Source organism: Protopterus annectens, chromosome 9.part0 (assembly GCF_019279795.1).
Source record: "Protopterus annectens isolate FY-2018-M chromosome 9.part0, PAN1.0, whole genome shotgun sequence".
Lineage (NCBI taxonomy): Eukaryota > Metazoa > Chordata > Ceratodontiformes > Protopteridae > Protopterus > Protopterus annectens.
This window is the reverse complement of record NC_056743.1, coordinates 1,062,559,028-1,062,580,324: the sequence shown is the minus strand read 5'-3', so window position 1 is coordinate 1,062,580,324 and position 21,297 is coordinate 1,062,559,028. Positions and strand designations below refer to the sequence as shown.

At 37.9% G+C, this 21,297-nt stretch overlaps 1 protein-coding gene across 1 annotated transcript in view; it reads left to right on the top strand.

Moving 5' to 3' along the window:
* Window positions 1–21,297, top strand: part of VDR (vitamin D receptor) — a 1,187,212-nt gene that overhangs the window by 564,549 nt on the left and 601,366 nt on the right. The window contains exon 4 of the mRNA XM_044083873.1: window positions 2,271–2,401. Coding sequence (XP_043939808.1) covers window positions 2,271–2,401 — 131 coding nt within the window. The remainder of the gene's footprint in view (window positions 1–2,270; window positions 2,402–21,297) is intronic.

The window sequence follows — 21,297 nt, the reverse complement described above, 5'->3', positions numbered from 1 at the left end:
GGTCACACTCTAGCAAAATGCCTGTGTGGTGGTATGAATCCACTCTTTTAAAAAAAAAATGTCATGCACACATTTGCACAGTAATCCAGTTTTTTTAGGAGTGTCAGAGCCCCCCCCTCCCCAACCTTCCATGCAAAGAGCTTGTACTCCCCTTACGTAATATAACATTTGAGGTTACTGCACCTTTGGTTGAGTGGAATATTCCTCCTCCCAGGTGATATAATTTGATTGGCCGGTTGTGCATTCACTCATTTGGTGAGCCCACAAACTGAGAACTACCTGATATTTCATGTTAATGTCTTTAGTGATAACTAGTGCATTTATGACTACAGCAACAGTACCTCTTGGTAGTACAAACTGTTATTTTCGAGCACATCTCTCTCTTTCAGGCACACTTATGACATGAAAACTAATTGTGCCTTTCCCAAACATTTGTAGTTTGCTGCAGTCAGACAGAGTAAATCCTTTGAAACACAAAACCACAGCCACTGTACAGTTTAATAATTCTGAGTATGTGCAGTACATTATTAAAGAATTTGTGAAGTAAAAGTTAAGGTTTTTTTATCATTTCACCCTTTATAAACCCAAATGCTTCAAAACAGCTTTAATATAAGTTCAGTGTAAGCATCTTTATTCAGTTCTTATAAAGCAATCAGCTAGAAAATTGTACAGTAAAATCTGATGCTGTTTTATATAAGATTTGTGTAATGTTTTTTAATGGAAATATGCAGATTAACGACATTTTACTTCCAGAGAAAGTTAAGATGTTTCAGACTGTTTTTAGGAGCATTTTTTTAGAGTACAGCTCAGTGCCAAATGTAGCCTTAAGCAGGGAATGCTTGCTGCATTTTAAATCATCCTTAAAAACAGGTAAGTGTACAGGTGTAAAACAAAATGAGTTTTTATAAATGTCAGAGACCGTCAGGCTTCTTCTGTCTAAGAAGTTGAAGACTAATTTAATTAGTCTAGTGTTTAAAATGCTTCTATGTATGGAGACCTTGTTTTAAAACTGCCTGAAAGGAAAGGGTAAAGATTACTGACCTTATATTTTATTTGCCTTGAAGTTCTATACTTTTTAACATTTGTGTATCTCCAGAGACCAGATCTATCTAAGTGGCCATTCTTTAGTTTTGATTATAGCGAAAGTTGCCTATGGTGTTTGGTCAGAATTAAGCAAATGCTCTAACTATGGTCATTGCAGAACATTTGTTTTGTCAGAGGACCGTTGTAGTTTTAAGTTTGGAAGCTAGGTGTATAGCATGCATTCTTTAACAAATCCCCATCAGTATGACAAAGTAACATTCACAGACTACTTAGGCACCTAATCTAAAGCTAATAGGCAAAAAATAACATGGGCCTAGGCCTCAGTATTGCACCTAACACAGCTTCTCCAGTTTAATCTTTCTAATTGTGTAATAGTTTTGCAGTTCTGCTGCAGATACTTCATTGTGTAATTGTTCTGGTGTAGATGCCCAGTTTTATATCATTTTAATGCATATGTTCAGTTTTAGCTGACACATGTACAGAAATGGTCCTTGTCCATTCTGGTATCCTCTGCCACTCTACTCATAGCAAAAAAAAAAAAAATCTACCAAAACTGTAGCAAACTTTGTGCTAGAGCTTCAGCTTTTACAACACACAGCAAAGTGCTGAAGCAAAAGATTCCATCCTCACAGCAAAATCAATAACAGCATTCATTTCTGTATTTGCATTTAGAAATATTGGTATGGGAATGAATGCAGACATTCCACTATGGACTACATGGCACGTGCTGATTTCACTTGTTAGCACCTTGTACCCAGGGAGGCCACCCCCTTCTTCCCACTATAGCTGTTTTTTTTGTTTTTTTTTGTCTTTTTTCTTCATTGGTTCTGTGGAATGTTCTTGGTTCTTTCACTTGAATTAAGCAGTGAGGAAGAGTTTGTGTACCTTAGCTGTTATTATTGTGAGCAGTGTACTGTGAGGCAGGGTTTGTAAAGTGTGTATCCTTAGTAATTCCATTAAAACCATTTGTATTTAATCAAGCTGTAATGCAGTGTAGTGAAAGTGCATATTAGTTTGTGTTTGGTAGTTTAATATCCATGTGGTTCAAAGCCTTTTTGGCAGAATATGTTTTAGAGTAGAGGCTTACTGGTAGGTATTTACTACCAGAGCATGTGTGAAAGTAAAATGGAAAAACTTAAAGAGCAGTACTATTTTTGCTACATATGTTTCTGTAAGAAATCCACAGGGAAAAAAAATCTGTCAATTTATCTTATTTCCTGCTATAGGAGAAGCATGAAACGCAAAGCAGTTTTCACTTGTCCATTCAGTAATAACTGCTCAATCACCAAGGACAATCGTCGACATTGTCAAGCCTGTCGTCTTAAACGTTGCATTGATATTGGCATGATGAAGGAATGTAAGTGCTCACTGGCTTTTTTTTTGTTTTTTGTGTGTGTGTGTGTGTGTGTGTGTGTGTGTGTGTGTGTGTGTGTGTGTGTGTGTGTGTGTGTGTTTTTATGCCAATTGTGATTTTTTTTTTAAATGTGAATCTAGAAGAGCTCCTTTAAGCATTTTCAAAATATGTAGGTACTGCAATCATGCGATTATAGGACTGTTTTCAGAAGAGTTGCAATGGGATGTGCGTCAGTTAAGGCAGCTTGAGGGGATTATCATTGATGGGCTGGTGATCAGCTGATGGAATTCTACGCTGAAGTGTTATTTGGCTGGAAGGTACTAAGTCTCTTGCTGATAACAGCAATTTTATCAGTGTCTGCATGACGACATTTGTTGCATTATGACTTGTCTATCATTGTAACAAAGCCTGTCATGTTCATCATTAGTAATTTTTTCTCTTGTGTGTAATATTTTAGCTTCTTCTCTGTGACTGGTAGGAATGGGTGGAGTTTGCACAAACAGCACCATTCTTTTGGGTCTACTGTTCTTTCATGTCTGTTAACACTTGAGTGCTCCACTTTGTTGACATGTATGGGTGGTAATGCCTGAAGTGCACTAACACACTTGCTGTATGAATAAATTCCAGTCATGTCTTTTCAAGCTGATACCTAAATACTTCCTAGGCTTCACCTCACTGCTTACAAGGAGACAACCAGCTGCTGACATATGGCAAAATATTTTGCCTGTGATTGTTGGTAGATAACAACAAAAATGTAAACAGGAGTACTGGCCTTGTTTCACATACTAGTGATATGTGTGTGTGATCAATAATGTGCAAATACCGGGCTAAGCAGTTAAAGATCAAATCTGCAGAATTCTGGGGATTCCTGTTTCCCCTGAGATGCAGTGAGTCTGTGATGTTTTGCGATTGCACTTCTAAGAATTGATCCCATAATACTTAAAAGTTCGTTATGGAGATATGTTTAATGTTATATTACATCAGATTTTTTTTGTTTGTGGCATTATTTCATATATATTGACTAGGCCCTTGTCTTTACCTTTTTTCCAATATTTTCCACTTTGTCCTGATAATGACAACATACTGTTACTGCTTCTGACAAGTCAGTCTACATGATTAAAGAAAATTACATTGAGAAGAAAAGACATAATGCAAATAATCTGGCAGTCTGTCTACAATCCAGGAAAATATTTCGTTAGTGCAGCTACTGTACTAACTAAATTGCTTATCCTTTTATTAGTGCAACGCTAACTCAGCCTGAACCCAAAATCAGAAATGACCATTGATAGTCAGTATACAGTTACCAGTGTGTGCTATAGCACAGCAAGTGATGTGTACCGGGCACTTGGCATGTTCCTGGGTGAGAGAAGTGTTTCCTTTAAAGTTGTGTTCTCTGTATACATTGTTATCTTTGTCTTTAACTGTTTGTGCAGTGTTTGCTCATATTGTAAGGGGCATCCTAGGCTGAGGCTGCAAATTGTCAACTTTTGATCAGTCCTGTAATTTGGTTAACAGAAGTAAAATAAAATAAAAATCCAGACAGACAGGACATTACAAATGCCTGGTGTGTGAAACAGACAGTAAGTCTTTCTAGTCTGTAATGCAAGTGCATTTAACATTCTGCCATGTTCTAATTCCTGCAATACATGTCACCCTGTGTCCACCTTTCCATGCCCTAGTGAATGCCTCTGTCAATACTCTCTGCATTACATATTGCGGTACTACATTTTACTGGGTGCACAATCCCTCTGTGAAGTAACTTTTAGAGATCCAAGGAATGATTAGTTCTCAGGGTCATTGGTCTGTGCAGTCTGCTCCCTGCTGTGTTCTTTCTCTGTGGATGACCTAATATGTCTGTCATAATCCTGAGTGCCATTATCATATCTCCCTTTCTCTTCTGGTCAGTAATGTGAAGACCTCCACTTCTCCTTCGAGTTCTTGTCCATTAATATAAAACAACAGAGAAGTACTCCTTTCCCTTCAGATGCTCTTTTTATCGCTCGGCATTTTGGCAGAAGTGTATATTATTGCATTTATCGTACTGTTTGAGACAAACTATGTCTCTTCATTGTAAATAGGAAGGCAGGCATTAACAAGTGCATGTCCAGCTGCATGGCAACCATTAGTAGGATTACTGTAGAAGATGTTTAGTGGCACAGCATACCATGATATCTGTCAGTTACTAGCATTACACTTGTAAGAATGTTAGAGTGCCTTAGTTTTGTTATGCCTGCTTGTAATACAGAGTAATGCCAAAGAAGCTGAAAAGTAAGGTGCACAAAGCAGTATGTGACTGGTACCAGTCTATAGTACAGAAACATAGGCAGTGGCAGCATAAGTTCTGGAAATACCTGAGATGGTGGTAGGATGATGCATACAGTGGTACAGAAAAAAAAGGAGTGATATCAGAGCAGAAGCCAGTGTAGATCCAATTGCAGAGAAGGTGAGAACAGACTGTGAAGGTTCAGGCATGTTTTCAGGTAAGCAGATGATTTGGTGAAGATGATTTAGGAGAGACAGGAGAAAGGTAAGAGGGGATGAGGGCATCCAAGTCCGAGATGGACAGATAGCATGACAAAAGACCAGCATCAGTCAGGAATGACTTCAGAATGCAGGAGAAGAGTGGTGACAGTTGATTCAACACCCCAACCCCATGCAGAAAATGGGGAAAAGAAGGGGTTGGGAATGTGTACAAATGCATACCATGCCCTGATAGTATTCCAAACATGTACTTTTAACACCTTTTAGTAAACATAAGTTAGTCACTTGACATTAACCCCTTACCTGTAGTTAATAAGTTATCCTAGCACCCACAGGCAGAGGTAGAACTGCAGTTGCTAAGTTTGTTTTCCTCCATATTTTTAATCATTAGGACAACATTATTTCATTACAGCAGTTAATGTATTAAAATAATTGCTCTAATTTTTTACAACAAAAGTTGAATGAATGTCACATAAAATACAGCATGAAAGTAAAATATCGATTTAATTAAAATCTAATATGAAGCTAGTCCTTTAAGCATTTGAGTCTAAGATGACAACCCAAGTTTGTTATAATCCAAATCAAAAGAGAGCAAAACGACACTAAGAGGAACTGTAAAAGTCTTTTTGGATTATAGTGTTTGCATTTGGTGAACTGGTTCTTAATTGTAGGTAATTAGCTCAGTACTTTTGACTGAAAATTTAATTAGAATGTGCGGAGTGTGCATGGCCTCCCTATGTACATGTGAATTTTTTTCTGTGGGCTTCACTTTCCGCCAGATTCCAAAGACAATGCTGTAGGTGGGTTGACACTCTAAACTGGCCATAGGCATGAGTGTATGTGTTGTATGGAAGAACAACTATGGCAGGGCAAGCCACCAAGCAGTGTGAACCTTAGGCTGTAGATTATTGTCACAGTTAAAGCAGTACCCCGACTCCTTGTTTAGAAAAAGAGGTTGTGGATCGATGTAATTTTACAAATATGGCCATTTTATACAGGAGCAAATATAAGCAAAACCAGTTTGCATTCCAGGGCAGCCTTGAACGTGATCAGTAGCTAAAGTGTTATGCATTGAGCTTTGTCCTTGCAATGGCCTTTTACGACACAGGATATAAGGACTGCTTAGACAGTGTTTGTATTACAATATACTCAACCTAAAATCTATTGGAGCCTTTCTGAATTAAAAAAAAAACTTTAAAATCTTTCTAGCTGTTCAGTTTTCTGTGGAGATTTCATAGGAAAAACATTTCCTGAGTATCTTTTTCTTGTCTCTTCTTAGAGCTCTCTGATTGAACATGCAGTATTTCTCAATTAAATAATTAAAGTAGTGCTATATTGTTTAGTGTTATCACTACTGGAGTTGCTGATTTTGTTTTATTCAAAAACAGGTAAGTGCCTTTACTTTCAATTCTGAACCATTTTCATGGTGTGCAATTGCAATTTTTCAAAACTTGATTTTCACTTTACCTTTCTCTGTATTCTGTACCTAGCAATTTTATTTCCATTTTTTCATATTTGACAGCAACAGGGCTAAGAAAAGTAAGATTTCTGTTATGAAAAATCCCTATCCATTGATTGCTAATCAAACCTGAAATAGAGGATGTTTCCAGGTACAAGTTCAAATATCCGGTTGTGTATCTGAAGAAAGTTTTAGACGAATTGAAAGCTTTAAGTAGGAAGTTTATAAGTGATGAATCATTGCAGCAAAAATATTGTTCTGATGTCAGTTTCATAATCCTTGACTGATTGGTTCGGATCTGAGCCTTTCGATCCAACTTGGCTATTATAAAAGCTCATGGCAACCTTGAACTCTTGAGCTTCACCCTTATGTAGAATGCACCACCCCATTACCTTAGATCTTGTTTGCCGCTTCCATTGAAAAGATGTGGTCAGTTCTCTTGAGCTTGGATGATCAGTAACCAGTTTACAAACTTAAATTTACCTCCTCTGTCTTATAATCGTTTGTAGGTTGTTTTTCTGTCTACTGTTAGTTTTTTCCCTTACCCTTCCAGAAACTCTACTTTTTTTTCCTTCCCTTTACTGTTTGCAGAATTTTCTGTTACTATTGTTAGTAACTCCCCTGTTCTATCATTATCATAGTTTTTAATACCATTGTTGGTACTTTCCCTTTCTCTCTTCTTTTTTTTAAAAAAAAAAATCTGTGTTAAAGATTGAATTTCTTTAGGCATTTCCACCTTGGTAGTTGTTGTGGTTGTGCTGATTTTTCCCTTTTATGGTAATGGCTGACAAAGACGAGCCCAGCTGGGTTCAAAAAGTGGGGAAATGTGGTCAGAAGATCCCATTGTCTGACTTTCACACCTTGCATGTGTTTTTTTGCTTAGGACCTCTCCACCTCCAGGAAAATTGTGTAATCTGCCATGCTTTAAACCCTCAGACATTGGTAGATCACAGAAACAATCTTATTCTAAAGAGACTTTTACCTTCTTCCTTTGATGAAGCTGTATCAGAACCCTCCAAAGAGAAACCTAAAAAGACAGCTGTTACTTCTCCGAGCACTACTTCAGTGTCCTCTAAGCCCTTGGAAAAATCAACAAAAAGAACTTCTTCAGATCCTATTGTATTTTTGGATCATTCAAAGAAAGAGAAATTATTGGATCCAACTCTTTTGTTGATTCTATTAAGCCCAAATTCAAGTCCTTGGATCCGATGGCTTGTTTGGATCCGAAGTCTCTGACAAGCAAAGATTCATCAGATCTGAAGACCTCAGATCATATAACCTATCCTGTCTAGGATGAGGTACTTTCCTTCGGTGGACCCGGTTCCATCCAGAGTGCCTTCTCCCTTTTTAGAAAGACTAAAATCTCCATTGGTTCTATCCATCTATTCATCCAGAAGTCTCACAGAAGAAGACAGAGAGAGGCTAATGAGAGATTCTCTCAGTTTAGAGCCAGTTTTCCCCTTCTTCAACTCCTACCCCATCTGGTTGGGAAGCCCATGCATCCACTACTCCTCCTCGGCCGATTCCTCCTTTGACTCCTACCCAGGTTTCAGAGCCCTTGGTTCCAAATCATCCAGCATCGCTTCTTTCAGATTGGAGGATTATGACATCCCCAGATCAGAGACTTACTCTGAGCTGTTCCAATCAATTGGATCTGGAGAGCTCACAGAGATGATTCTACCCCATCGAGTCTGAGGTGCTGGATTCAACTCTGAGGTTTTCGGAGCTCTCTCTGAATCTCAGAGCTCTGGCGATGGTCTGTTCTTGTCCACCTTCAGCCTCCAGGCAGCTGTCTTCTGGGCAGGTTTGCCCTTTCAGATCCATGTCCTTATCCTTCTCCAAGACGGTTTAGGATTTTGGACTTCAGACCCAGGTGATGCCTTCCACTTCAGATCCTGTCCTCTTCTGTTCCACCTCTGTTCCTAGAGTCTGAGCTATCCTCTTTACAGGGACAGCCAATACCAAAACCCCAGGCTTCCTAACAGGGTATAATAATAAACAACCGTTATTAGTATTTTTGTGTTTCGTAACAGGGTATCCCTTCATCTTCTGATACTTCCTCAAAGTATCCCACTGAGAAGATCCCTAAGAAGAGGACATGCAAGAGGAAGCATATTAATTTCCCTGAATCAGTCACAGAGGATGCAGATTTGATGAGGGCAAAGGGTTCCCACTGTCACCTCCTGAGGATTTCTCATTTAGAAACATCCTGGAAATCACAAAACCGAGAGGTAAGCTGGAAGCCCAGCAACCCTTTGCAGAAGGAATTTGTACGACTGGAGGTTTTTGGTACCGGCTTGGCTACTACCTGGGTGGACCCACCTGCTGATGAGCTGCTGGAGTTGGTCTCGCAGCAGGTGTGGAAGGAACCTGACTCCATTAAGCCCATTCCCACAAAGTATGATAAAATTATGACCTCTCCAAAGTCTTAACAGTGTTGGTTGAAAGGTCCTCCTGTTGATGCCATGGTCATGGTGATGGCCAGTAGAAAGGAACTTGCTGACAAAAGTACCACTGTCCATCCTCCTGAGGAGTTGTGGGTGATGGACAGATTTGGGAAGTATCTATGCTTCATTGACCTTTGCTTTAAGGTCTCTGAATTACTTGGCACATTGTACTATGCTTCAGAGGGATTGGATTAAAGAACATTTATGTACTCTCAAACGAACTGTGTCTGAAGTGATGATCGATTTCATCACTTCCCAGTTGGCGACCTTACAATTAATTTCCAATTTGTCCATGAGACTTATTTTTAATGTGGCAGGAGGAACATCAAGGGCAGTGGGTTCAGGCGTAGCCATCAGTGGACATGCTTGGATGCGTTTGTTCGATTTAGTGGAGCCTTATAACTCTTAATTTCATCAGTACTTCCTTTAACTGCACCTCTTTTGGCCTCAAAGTGAAAGATATGTTGTCCAGGTGTGAGAAGGATGGAAAGGCCCTTTATGCCATGGACATACATTTTTTCATCCCCCCACCCACAAAGATCCTTTTCAAGGAATTTTCGAGGTAGTGGAAAGATGTGGTACAGAAAAAGGACACACATGGAGGATCTTCTCCAGAGGGAAAGGGGGGCGTTCAAATGGTAGACCCCACCCTCGCAGCAGAGGAGGCCCACAACATCAGGGGTCCAGTGAAGCATTATTTGGCAAATCCTTCTAGTCCTTCTTTAAGGAGGTCTGATTGTCCCTCTCTGGAGGTAATTGGGGGTCATTAGTCCCTGCACCGGAAGGCCTGGCTAGAAATAACAAAAGACACTTGGATGCAGAGGATCTTATCCAGAGGTTATATAATTCCATTTTCCCTTTGTCCACTAAATTCTAGGAAAATCCCTGATGTTCCACCCAGTCAGAAGGAACAAGCAGCAATTCAAATACAAAAACCTCTAAACAAGAGTTATCCAAGAGATCCACCCAGACCAGAAAGGACCCAGAACTTACTCTAGATTCTTTTCGGTGACAAAAAAACAGGGGACTGGAGATGGATTCTTTATCTCAGCAGTCTGAACAACTTTTTTCAGAAAACAGTTCGAATGGTCATGTTTTAATCAATTCTTCGAGTTCTAGAGAAAAATGACTGGATGTGCTTCGTAGATCTCTAGGATGCGTACTATCACATAAAAATGATGAGATGATCCAGGAAATTTTTGCTTGTGGCTAGGGGCCAGTCATTACCAGTTCAGAGCACTGCCCTTTGGTCCCACAACAGACCTGACGGGGTTCACCAAATGTATGGCAGTGGTAGCAGCTCACTTGATACTCCATGGATTCCAGGTGTTTCCTTACTAAGACTGTCTCATTAAAAACAAGCCAGCCAAAAATTAGACGGATAAACAGCAAATGGCAGAAAATAATGGCTCAGATGAATAAAATTCAGATGTTTCAGATGAATGAATTCAGATACTTCACAAAAAATAGCGTATAAAACATTTAATCACCGCTTTCATCGACTGACTTCCTCAGAATACAAAATACATGTAAATCACACCTTTATATACACCTTCTAATCTATTCTTAATTGAATAATTAATTACTAAAAAAATATATATATATATATCCAATATGTTTTAAAAAATCATGATTCTAAAAGATAGACAATGACAATTCTTGTTCTTTATCAATACATAATTTTCTATGTTTCAAAAAACATTTTATATTAATAGTTTCATTTAGACCAGGTGGATGGTCTGCTTTAAGCTTAATCTGCCATAAGGTCTCTTTTTGTTCAAGGTGGTTTTTAAAATCACCTACCCTCAAATCTTTTTGGCAGGCTTCTACTACAGTGAAAACAAATTTTTTAAAATTGGTACAAACAGTTGAGTGTTTAAATAATACACTTTTAGGGTCTTTTGTTTTGATATAATATAAGTGCTCCTTAACACGTGTTGCCAGAGTCCTAGTGGTCATGCCAACATAAAATGCCGGACAGACCGTGCACAGAGCAATATACACTACACCACTAGTGTTACAGGAAATATACCCTGGAACTTCCAATATTCTATCACTTGTAATAACAGAAATATATGGACCTGTAGATATATATCTACAAACTTTACACTTGTAACAACAAAACATACCTCTCTTAACTATGTTGTTATCTTTAATAGAGGTGTTATCCTGTTCTAATAACTTTTTTATGTTTTGGTCATTACGAAAAACAAAATTTGGTTTACTTCCTACAACTTTAAGAATTTCATTATTTCCCTGTATGATTCTCCAATTCTTTTCCAGAACTTCTTTAATACATTTGACTTCACTGTTCATGGCCAAAGAACAAACTAATCCAGGGTTTTTAGAAGTAGATTCCATTTTATTAGATGTATCTGTAGATTGCTTATTTAAAATAGCTAGGTAATTTGTATGATGTTTGTTAAAAATTTCATTACCTATATCCATCACTAAACTTTCTTCATATCCTCTATTTACAAATAAAGATAAGATAAAATGAAATTCTTGTATTAAATCACTTGTTTTACTGGTCATCCGACAGGCTCTTATATACTGACCCCTAGGAATATTTCTGATGGTATGTTTTGGATGGTTGCTCTGAAAGTGTAAATAACTGTTTGTGAAAGTCTGTTTTCGAAAGATCTTACTATGAAACCTATTTTCCTTTATATCCCACCAAAAACATACGTCTAAAAAATTAACATGTAAACCTATATCACCTTTGGTAAATTTTAAGTAATTGGATGTTGTGTTAACTTCTCTAAAAAATTCATTTACTGTGTCTCTATTCCCTTCTATTATAAAAATTAAATCATCTATAAATCTAGAATAAAATAAAATTTTATATGTGTTACATAACCGAGACAAGTGTTCTATTTCCCACCACGCCATTACTGTATTTGCATAGGCTGGTGCAGCCGGGGAGCCCATGGCTACCCCTTGTACCTGTTGGAAATATTGATTTTTGAATAAAAAGTAATTATTTTCTAATACTAGTTCAATGAAACCACAAATGGTTGAAATTGTGTTGTTAGTGAAAACAGTTTTGTTTGTTAAATAACTTCGTACAGCTTCTACTCCTTCACCATGAGGTATACAGGTGTATAAAGACACCACATCCAATGTAAAGATTATATGTTTTTTGGGGTCAAAAATACTTTTCTCCTGAAGAATTCTCAGTTTATCTAAAAAATGCCAGGAATCTTTAACATAGGAGTCACTTTTAGATATTAATGGTCCCATGTTGGCATCCAAAACTAACGAAATTCCTTCAAGGATAGAATGAGGGGCAGAAACTATAGGCCGAAATGGAGGGTCAGTCAGTTTTTTGTGTGTTTTTGGTATTCCAAAAAAGACCCCTATTTTAGGATTTTCTACTAAACAGAAATTGTAAATTTCATTACTAATGTCTTCCGACATTAATGCTTCATAAAGAAATGAATTTATGAAGCGAAATGATTTCTGTATGTCAAAAATAGTTACTTTTTTATATTCATTTGAATTCCCCAAAATATTCAGAATACTAGCTTCATAAACTGCTTGTTCCATAACAACTATATTCGAACCTTTGTCACTTTTCATAAATCTGTATTGTCCTGCTAAAGCTCTAAGATTTCCTAACGCTATCCTCTCAGACTTGGTAAGGTTATCAAAAAAATAATAATTTCTATTACTAAACACTTTATTAATATCTGTTATACACATTTCTTCATAGACTTGCATCAACTCATTATGGCAAGAGAAAAAGTCATCCAGATTTGTGCTCAATTACGTGTAACCATAAATTTTGAAATGTCACATTTGCAACCATCCCAAACTATAGAGTTCATAGGGGTGCTACTCGACACAAGATTAACAATAGCTTCTCTTCCCATTTCCAGAGTTCAAACTTTAAAATCTCAAGTCCACAAGATACTTTGCAGTACCACATTTCCTGCTCATCTGGTCCTACAAGCACTAGGATCGATGGCATCAGCAAATACCCCTTGTTCCGCTGAACAGATTCCACATGAGGATTCTTCAGTGGATGTTGGCATCTCAATGGTCGATACTTCAGGTTCCCTTATTAGCCCCAGTTTAGACCAGCAGCTTGTAGAAAAAGGTCTGATGTGGTGGACTCAGATGGAATTATATAAGGCCATCTATTTGTCTCTTTTCAGCCCAAGGCCATAGTGGCCACGGATGCTTCCCAGCTGAGGTGGAGGCGGCATTACCTGGGAAAAACAGTCCAAGGCATGTGGTCCCCTGAAGAGGCCAATTTGTATATCAGTTTTCTGGAGCTGAGAGCAGTGCTTTTAGCATTGTAAGCCTTTCAGGATGCTGTCCCACCAGGAAAGATTGTGGTACAGACAACATGTCAGTGGTTTGGTACATCAGCAAACAAGGGGGAACCCCTGCGTTGAAGGACTGAGTGTGACAATGGGCAATCTCTTCCAACTGCTTTCTCCTAGCAACACATATTCTGTGCAAGGCCAAGGTACTAGCAGACAAACTGAGCAGGTGCATTTTGTTACCTCACAAATGGTCCCTCAACCAGAAAGTAGGGACATCATTTTCAGCAAATGGGGCCAGCCTTACTGCGATCTCTTTGCCCTTATCCCTCTTGGGGGGTGCGGGGGGGTGAGTCACTGAGGGATGCTGTACTTCACGATTAGCTTCCAAGTTACTGCATGCTTAACCTCCGATCCCTCTGATATCGAAATTCTTTCAGAGAACTGCCAGGTTAAAGAGCTAGATCATTTTCATTGCTCCCATTTGGCCTTGACAAATTTGGTTCCCCTTTCTGTGACACTATTTGATCCATCAACCCTGGATTCTGGATCCAGTTCCAGACCTGCTATCTCACTCAATAGAAATAGTTCATTCGGATCTCCCAAGGCTCAGGCTGACTGCTTGGTTTCTCCATTTCCAATAATAGCCAGACAACCTATGTTCCCCTCCCTGGTTCACCGAATTCTATTATCTTCTCTCAAACCATCTGCGAGAAAAACTTATGCTAATAAATGGAAAAGAGTTGTGCATTTGGTACTTGAAAATGATGCGGATCCTTTTTCTGCACCAATTCACACTGTCCAGGATTTTTGTGGCTTTTTTGATCAAGGGGACAGTTCTTCTACAGTAAAGGTTCAGTTAGCAATTTCCAATTTCCATGTTGTTCTTGATGGCTCTTCCCTTGCTTCACATAAACTTTAAGACCTTTCTACATGGAACACTTGTGTTGAGACTTCCATCTAAAGATCCTACTCCACCATGGGGCTTAACACTAGTACTGCAAACTTTGATTCTTTCGCCCTTTGAACCTGTAAATACTTGTGATCTCAAAATGTTTTTGCTGGCTATTACTTCGGCCAGACGAATTTCAGAAATTCTGTCTTTATCAGTGAAGCCACCTTACCTAACTTTTCATAAAAATAGTTACATTGCAAACTAATGCATCCTTCTTGCCCAAAGTTGTATCACAATCCAACATTAACCAATCTATCAACCTTCCAGTGTTCTTCCCAAGTTCTACAAAGGTGAATATTTGTTGCATTCACTAGATGTGCATAGACAATTGCATTTTAATTTACACCGAACAAAGGACTTCAGAAAATCAGATTAGTTATTTGTTAGTTGTTTCCTTTGCGGAAAAGAAATTGAGTAAGCCACTGTCTACAGTTTTTCTAGCCAAATGGCTCACTAATAGTATGTTTTTTATGTACGATATTTGCCTTTAACTAAGTAGTTGCATGCTCATTCTACAAGATCCATAGCATCTTCTTTAGCATTTCATTTAAGAGCCTCCATGGATGATATTTGTGCAGCAGCAACTTGGGCTTCACCTCACTCCTTCATATCTCATTACAAGCTAGACTTAGTATCTAGAAGTAGGCCATCATTTGGCTCAATGGTGGTCAGGAATATCCTTCCTTGCGGCCACCCTGGGATTATGGTAGCTGCGGACTATGTCCCAGCAGTCGAGGATGAAATGAAAATGGACATCAGATAAAGAAGTTATGTACTTACCATAATGTTCCATCTGTGTTGTCCCTTTTCATTCCTCCTCAACTCCCCATCCATCAACCCCCATCCAGTGTTGTCTGAAGAGCAGGTGGATAAAGCCAGCCTTAGAGGTCCTTCCCTTGCATTTTATGAGTCAAGATATAGCTTTGTGCTTCCATTATCTGCTATTTTTATGCTTAAAATTCTTTATATATGAGTAAAAGTTAGTCTTTTGCTGTAGTCTGCAAATAAGGGCTGAGGTAATAGGGGTGGTGCATTCTGAGTAAGGGAAGAAGCTTGAGAGTTCAAAGTTGCCACAGGGTTTTACAATGGTTTAGTCAAATCCAAAGGCTCAGATCCAAACACATCAGTCCAGGAGGAATGAAGATGGACAACACAGATGGAACATTATGGTAAGTACATAACTTATGTTCCTGTCTTCCAAATCTGCCAGAAATTTACTGATGGTAGGCTAGAGATTAAAAAAAAAAATTACATTTTCATTTTGGCTTAAGGGCTAGCCTTAAGAGAAAATATTTTTGCAGCAATGCACAATACCATGATTATTCAGAAACAGCATTTACTTAAATATGAATTAGAAAACAAGGGCAAAATAATGAATAATTTCTGAAATTTTCCTGTATCTGCAAGTTGTTACTCACTCAGGAGAGATGTCCTCTTATAGGAAAGGAGGTTTTGAACAGCATTTTTATACTCAACTTTTGATTAGAGTTCTATTTGTAGAGGTCTGAGTCCATTCCGGTGCTAGAAGTGTTGCAGGGGTGTGGAAGAAACATTTTGATGGACCGAAAGTATTTTAAAGATCTCAAGTGCTCTGGCCAATCATACAAGTTTTTCTACAAATAACCCTGTGAATCCTCTTATTCTCTTGGCATGTAGAGATCTGACTTTACTTACCAAGCTCTGTGATCTTGCCATATCAGAACAACCCTTCCATTGAGGGAAAAATTGTTTCTTTTCATGAGGAAATGAGAAAAACTTCAACAGATGCTTGTTTAAATGCTCATTTAGAGTCTTATTGCATAATCTCAGTCAAAACCTCAACATTAAACCTTTCTAGAACTTCATGGATCTATGCTTGTGCTGTATGTTGTAGAGAAAATGCCTTCTGCTTATAAGTCAGTTTGCTTTAACTCCAGGTTCTTCCTTATTCCATAAAATATTTTGACACCTATTCTGGATAGCTGCAACCCAAGTGAATAGCTTAAGTGAGAAAGTATAGGATGGTAACTTTTCAGACCTATTTTTCATAGTTGTCCAAGGTTACCTTGATTTGACACAATTAATCTTAAGTATAATTATGAACATATTCTCATGTTCAGCTTTTACAGAAGATTTTTAAAGTTTTCTGTGAGGAAACTGTTTTTGGTTTGCATTACCTGGTGTTTACATTGTAATATTGGAGGTTTCACCATGTGTTTGAACCCAGGCATTGAAGCACTCTGACTGAAGGGAATTCATACTATTACACATTTATGTGACTAAATCAGGGTGGGTCCAGCTAACAGCGTAGCTCATATTCATTTTCTAGGCTATCTGTGGTTATTGATCAACTCAACAGAAGACCTTTCTGGATATACTTTTGGATCCTTCTCCAGAGACAGTGTTTCTGATTGAAGAGCATGTTTAGACCTTTGTATCTTGCGGGTAGTAAATCATTCCGGTGTGTTAGCCAGATTATTCCTCTCATGTATTGGGTCAGATTTCTTATGAGGAAATGCCAGCATTATCTCAAGAAATAGAGTAGCCAAGTAGATCATTTAGATTGGGAATTCAAACTGATTCTAATATTGATAAAGCGACTGCAGTGATAATTGACTGAGGTTCCCTTAGAGCCAGGGATGACATTCATTGTCACATAACTGACACAACTTTTTGGGCATAGAGGCCTTTGATCTGATTTGGGAAATGCATCCAAAATCTGACCATTCAGCTTAATTTAGTATCTGGCTTAGATGGAAATGCATGTCAACTTGAAAGAAACACTAGCCATTTTCCAAAACATTCTGATTCTGAAGTCTTCTTATTTGTTTTTTTACAGCACTCTATTGTCATAGTTCACAAACCTGCAAGGTAGTGTGCAATCTTGCCACCTATGTAAGCTAGCTTTGCAAGTATTGGATTTTTCCATTTTTAAAATATGGAAATATGTAAATACCTGTGCAGCTGTGGGATCTAGCCTTATCCACAGAGCTTCATTTAGTAGTTGTGCATCTGTTGTGCAAAAGTAGTTTTATAGCAGGCAGTCTATGGCGAGAGGTTCATTGTTTGGTATTTCTAGAAATGATGAATGTCTGGGACTAACCTGACCAAGATCGGTTTCCGTCAAAGAAAAATTCTCAACTTTCCATGTTATGAACCAGAACTTTGTGCTCTCTCAAGGTCATGGGAAGAAGGCTTTTTGTTTCATGTGATATATCCAGTGTGTCTACTTCAGATGGTTGTAATGTAAACAAGAATGGTTTCATATTGTCCAAGGTATCTCTGCTGCCATCTGCTTAGTGCATCTGTCTCATAGGGACAGTCTTCTGTCCCCCACAAAAGAGATGGTCCATCTTTCATGGTACACACTTCACTTTGTGAAGACTGAATAATGATTCCTAACAGGGATTTGATTTGCTTGGTGCAAGGGGAATTCATTGATACCCCTTTGAGTTCATTTGTTTATTTCATTGGATTGTTTTTATCATTATCTCTTCAAAGGTCTGATTAGTCATCTGTTAAGATGTGCTGTATGGGCTTGTCTGTCATAGGATCGTAGGTGTATACTATGTGAACGATCACTGGGGCCTTAATAACCCTAGCCAAGAATCCCTATTGAATCCCTCAAGTTTATGTACCTTAGATGTTATTATAAGTGTGCTTTCCATAGTTTCTAAATCTGTAGCAAAGATGTTTTGAAAGGAATCCTACATTTAAACATCAAGCAAGAGACGTGATTCCCAATTCAGACATGAATTTTGTACTAGAAACTTTAGCAAAGCCCTCTTTCAGAGGCAGTGTATTAAATTTTATTGAAGTATTTTTCTCTGAGTTCAAACTGACTAGTTCTTTTGAAAACAGTCTTGTGACAATTACTTTTGCCCAAACTGTATCTGAATTCCAGTTTCCAGTGCCTTGCACTGTCAGTCACAAGGATAAGATGTAATTATTTTCCTTTGTGCCTAAGATCATGTCTGGCATTGCCTTAAAACATCTACTTCTGTCAGTCTGTACTCTTCTACAAGACTAAATGAAAGAAACTTGTTTTATGCATCACTGAAGCAGCTTTTGGATTCATTTCTGAACCAGATTTAGGGAGTCAGACTACCTTTTTATTCCTTTACATCTGGCAGTTTGGGAGCTCCAGTGAGCAAATGGATATGTATAGATGTGTTACTGGCTTCATAGAATTTAGTTTAAATTGGATAAGGTGATCCATGATCCAGTGATGGTCAGTTCCAATATAGCTCTACATCCTTAGACTGAAGAATCTTCAGCTATCATGTGCAAGCAGGTCTATGCATTTAGTCAGTACTCTCAATGATGCTTGTGCTTCAAAGGCTACAAGTAGTTTTGTGACAGCAGTCTTCCAATGGTTGCTTGCTATAACTTCCATTAATTCTTTGCATTCACAACATATTTTGTCTGTGTGTAATTCTGTATAAGTAGATATGAAGAAATATAGCACCAATGTGCCATATAGTTACCATGAGATTGGATGATTCACTTGCCTCTGTTTTCATTGTTAGATCTCATCAATGAATTCCCCATAGATTCTTTCATTTCCTAAATATTTAATACTATTAGTCCTGATGCTTTGTTGATGTGAGAATGTATTGGCATGATTCTGAATAGTGATTAAACTTTTATAGCCATGTTTAGCCATTTGCACGGTCAAAGGTTGATAGTATGTAAGCATATAAAGAGGTTATATAACTGTGTACATTTTAATCTGGATTCACCTAATTGTGGCAGGATGTACTAGTGTTTGCTGACACTGATCATAATTGTTTGTTGACTGAGAGAGGCAAGTTCTCAATTTACTTCTCTGGGTGAGTAATGGAGAATGACATATTCCTGTACACTAATTTACTGGGCTGAGTATGTTTCCAGATGCTGTTTCTGCTGTATTTCAGGGAATGCTTTTCACTTTTCCCTGATTTTGCATAATGTCCCTGATTTTGTGTAGTATTGTTGTTTCATCCCTCTTAAAATGTTTGATTTTCTGATACATTAGAACATCAATACTGCCAAATGTTGAGTCTTGTACTTTTTATTGTTCTGAAAATACATGTTGATGTTGAACCTATTGTTCTTGCTAGCTTTTGTAAGTCATTTAAAGCAACATTGTCTTTGTGCCTCATTATTTTTGGCTGCGTCCAGAATTCTTGAGCAAAGAAATTGAGAGCTGGGGGTATTGTCAAGATGGCTGAATGAAAGCAGCACTTGAAGGCATCTCTGTAACTGCTGCTTAAGTTCTGGCATTAATTTATAATTCAGAAAACCTTCTGATGAAGTTCTAGTTGGATAATAATGAGAGAGAAGTAACAGTGTCATTGAATTCTTCAAAACCTGCATTTTCCTGTCAGAATTTTTTCTAAACAGCAGAAAGGAAACTATTCAATGAACTAGTCTTAAGACTAACTCACATGACTCTTCTGTGAGAAAAGTAGTCCCTTCTCATATGGCTGGACAGTGATGTTAACAAGGACATATTACACTCAAAATGAGCACTTTTAAAGAAGATTGCAAAAAAAAAACAAGTGGGTGTGATAGAAAACATGCAAAAACAAGTGTGCACATAGCGGTATGGAAGAGGTTTTAGATGATTTCGAAGGAAGAATATCCAAAGTTGAGGCTCACTCAAACTGAATGTTGAAATAAAACAAATAATTTTAACTGTTAGCTCTTTGTGCAGCATACTTTCCCTGTAAATGCTAACATTGCTTCGTAAGTTAGGACATAATTTATAATAAAGAACATTAAAAATATTGACGAGAATGGATTATTTTATAACATGCAAATTTGCTGAATGGTAGATAGGATGAAATGATGTACAGAAGGTAAGGGAAAATAAATTGTTACTCTATAGATGTAGTTGCAAACCTAAGTCAAATTAATATTGCGTACTTATTAGTAATAGTAAATCTAATGCTGTCAGTCGTCATTCTTCCTCAGTGTATGGGTTCAGATCCAATACTCGGATCCAACTCAACTGTTATTCTAGCTCGTGGCTCCTTTCCTACCCATAATGCATCACCCCTAAGATCTCATGGATCTCGTTTGCTGCTTTAGAGTGCAGACGTGATTGCCTTCAGCTCTCAAGTTTCTGTGAAAGAAGTTATTTCTTCTTATTTTTCATTATACCTTTAAGGAATTACTGTCTCTTCAGTTTTAATTTGAATCGACTTTTCGCCTTTACTTATAGGATTTCTGCATTAATAGTTATAAATGGAGTAAAATCCCAAAGCTTTTTTGTCTTTTACCAGCTCTTTTTCTCCATTATTGTGACCGTTTATTTTGCAGCGTTATTTTTCCATTTTGGTGTCAGTGTTGTATTACTATCTAAATTTATTTTATATACAACATTTATTGTAGTTGTTTAAATTCCATTGCTACAACCCTGGTTATATGGTTTAGGACTATAGTTTTTATTGCAAGTTTCTGTGGACAGGAAAGAATAAACTGATATTAAAGTCTTTGCTGCCATCATCTTTTTAACAAAGCTATTGCTGGGTCTCACTCCTGCCCCCCCATACAATATGTAAAGACCTGCCAGAAGGTGTAGTTTCTTGGCTTCTCTAGTCCCTGCTTCTTCAGAACTCAAAAGAAAGCACAAAAACTGCATCCGAAGCTATGTCCGATCCAATGATTATTGGATCCAACCACACGGTTCTTCAGAACTTGAACAAAAGAAGAAACAATGTAATATTGAAAGGTTTGCTGCTACCTTTTTTGCAACATTGCTGGAGTTCAATATTCAAGGACCCTTCAAAAGGTCCAGGTATTCAAATTCTTTGGCTTCATCTTCATTATAAACAAAAGTCTGAAAGAGTTTGGAATCCAGCCATATTGGATCCGACATCTCTAAGATCTCTTCCAGATCTTTAATCCTCCTCAGATCTCACAGGTTCAACTCCTATCATCAGATCCTAAGTTTTTTCAGATCAGACAGACATAATTTTTATCTTCAGATGATAATTACAAATCGAAAGTCCCCTAGGGCTCTTTTTGGATCCTAAGTTCTCCTCGGATCTGACAGGTTTGCTGTTTTGCATTAGATCCTAAGTCTTCGGATTAGACAGACATGAGTCTTGTTATGGAGACATGGAATGATTTTTGGATCCAAGCTCTGGATTTAAAGCATTTTCAGCCTTTTTCAGATCCTAAGCTTTCGGATCTGACAGAAGTTTGACTCCCGAGATCAAATGCAAAGCCCCTAGGGTCCTCTTTGGATCCTAATTTCTCCTTGGATCTGACAAGTTTTGGTTGCTACTTCTACATCGGATCCTAAGTCTTGGATCCAG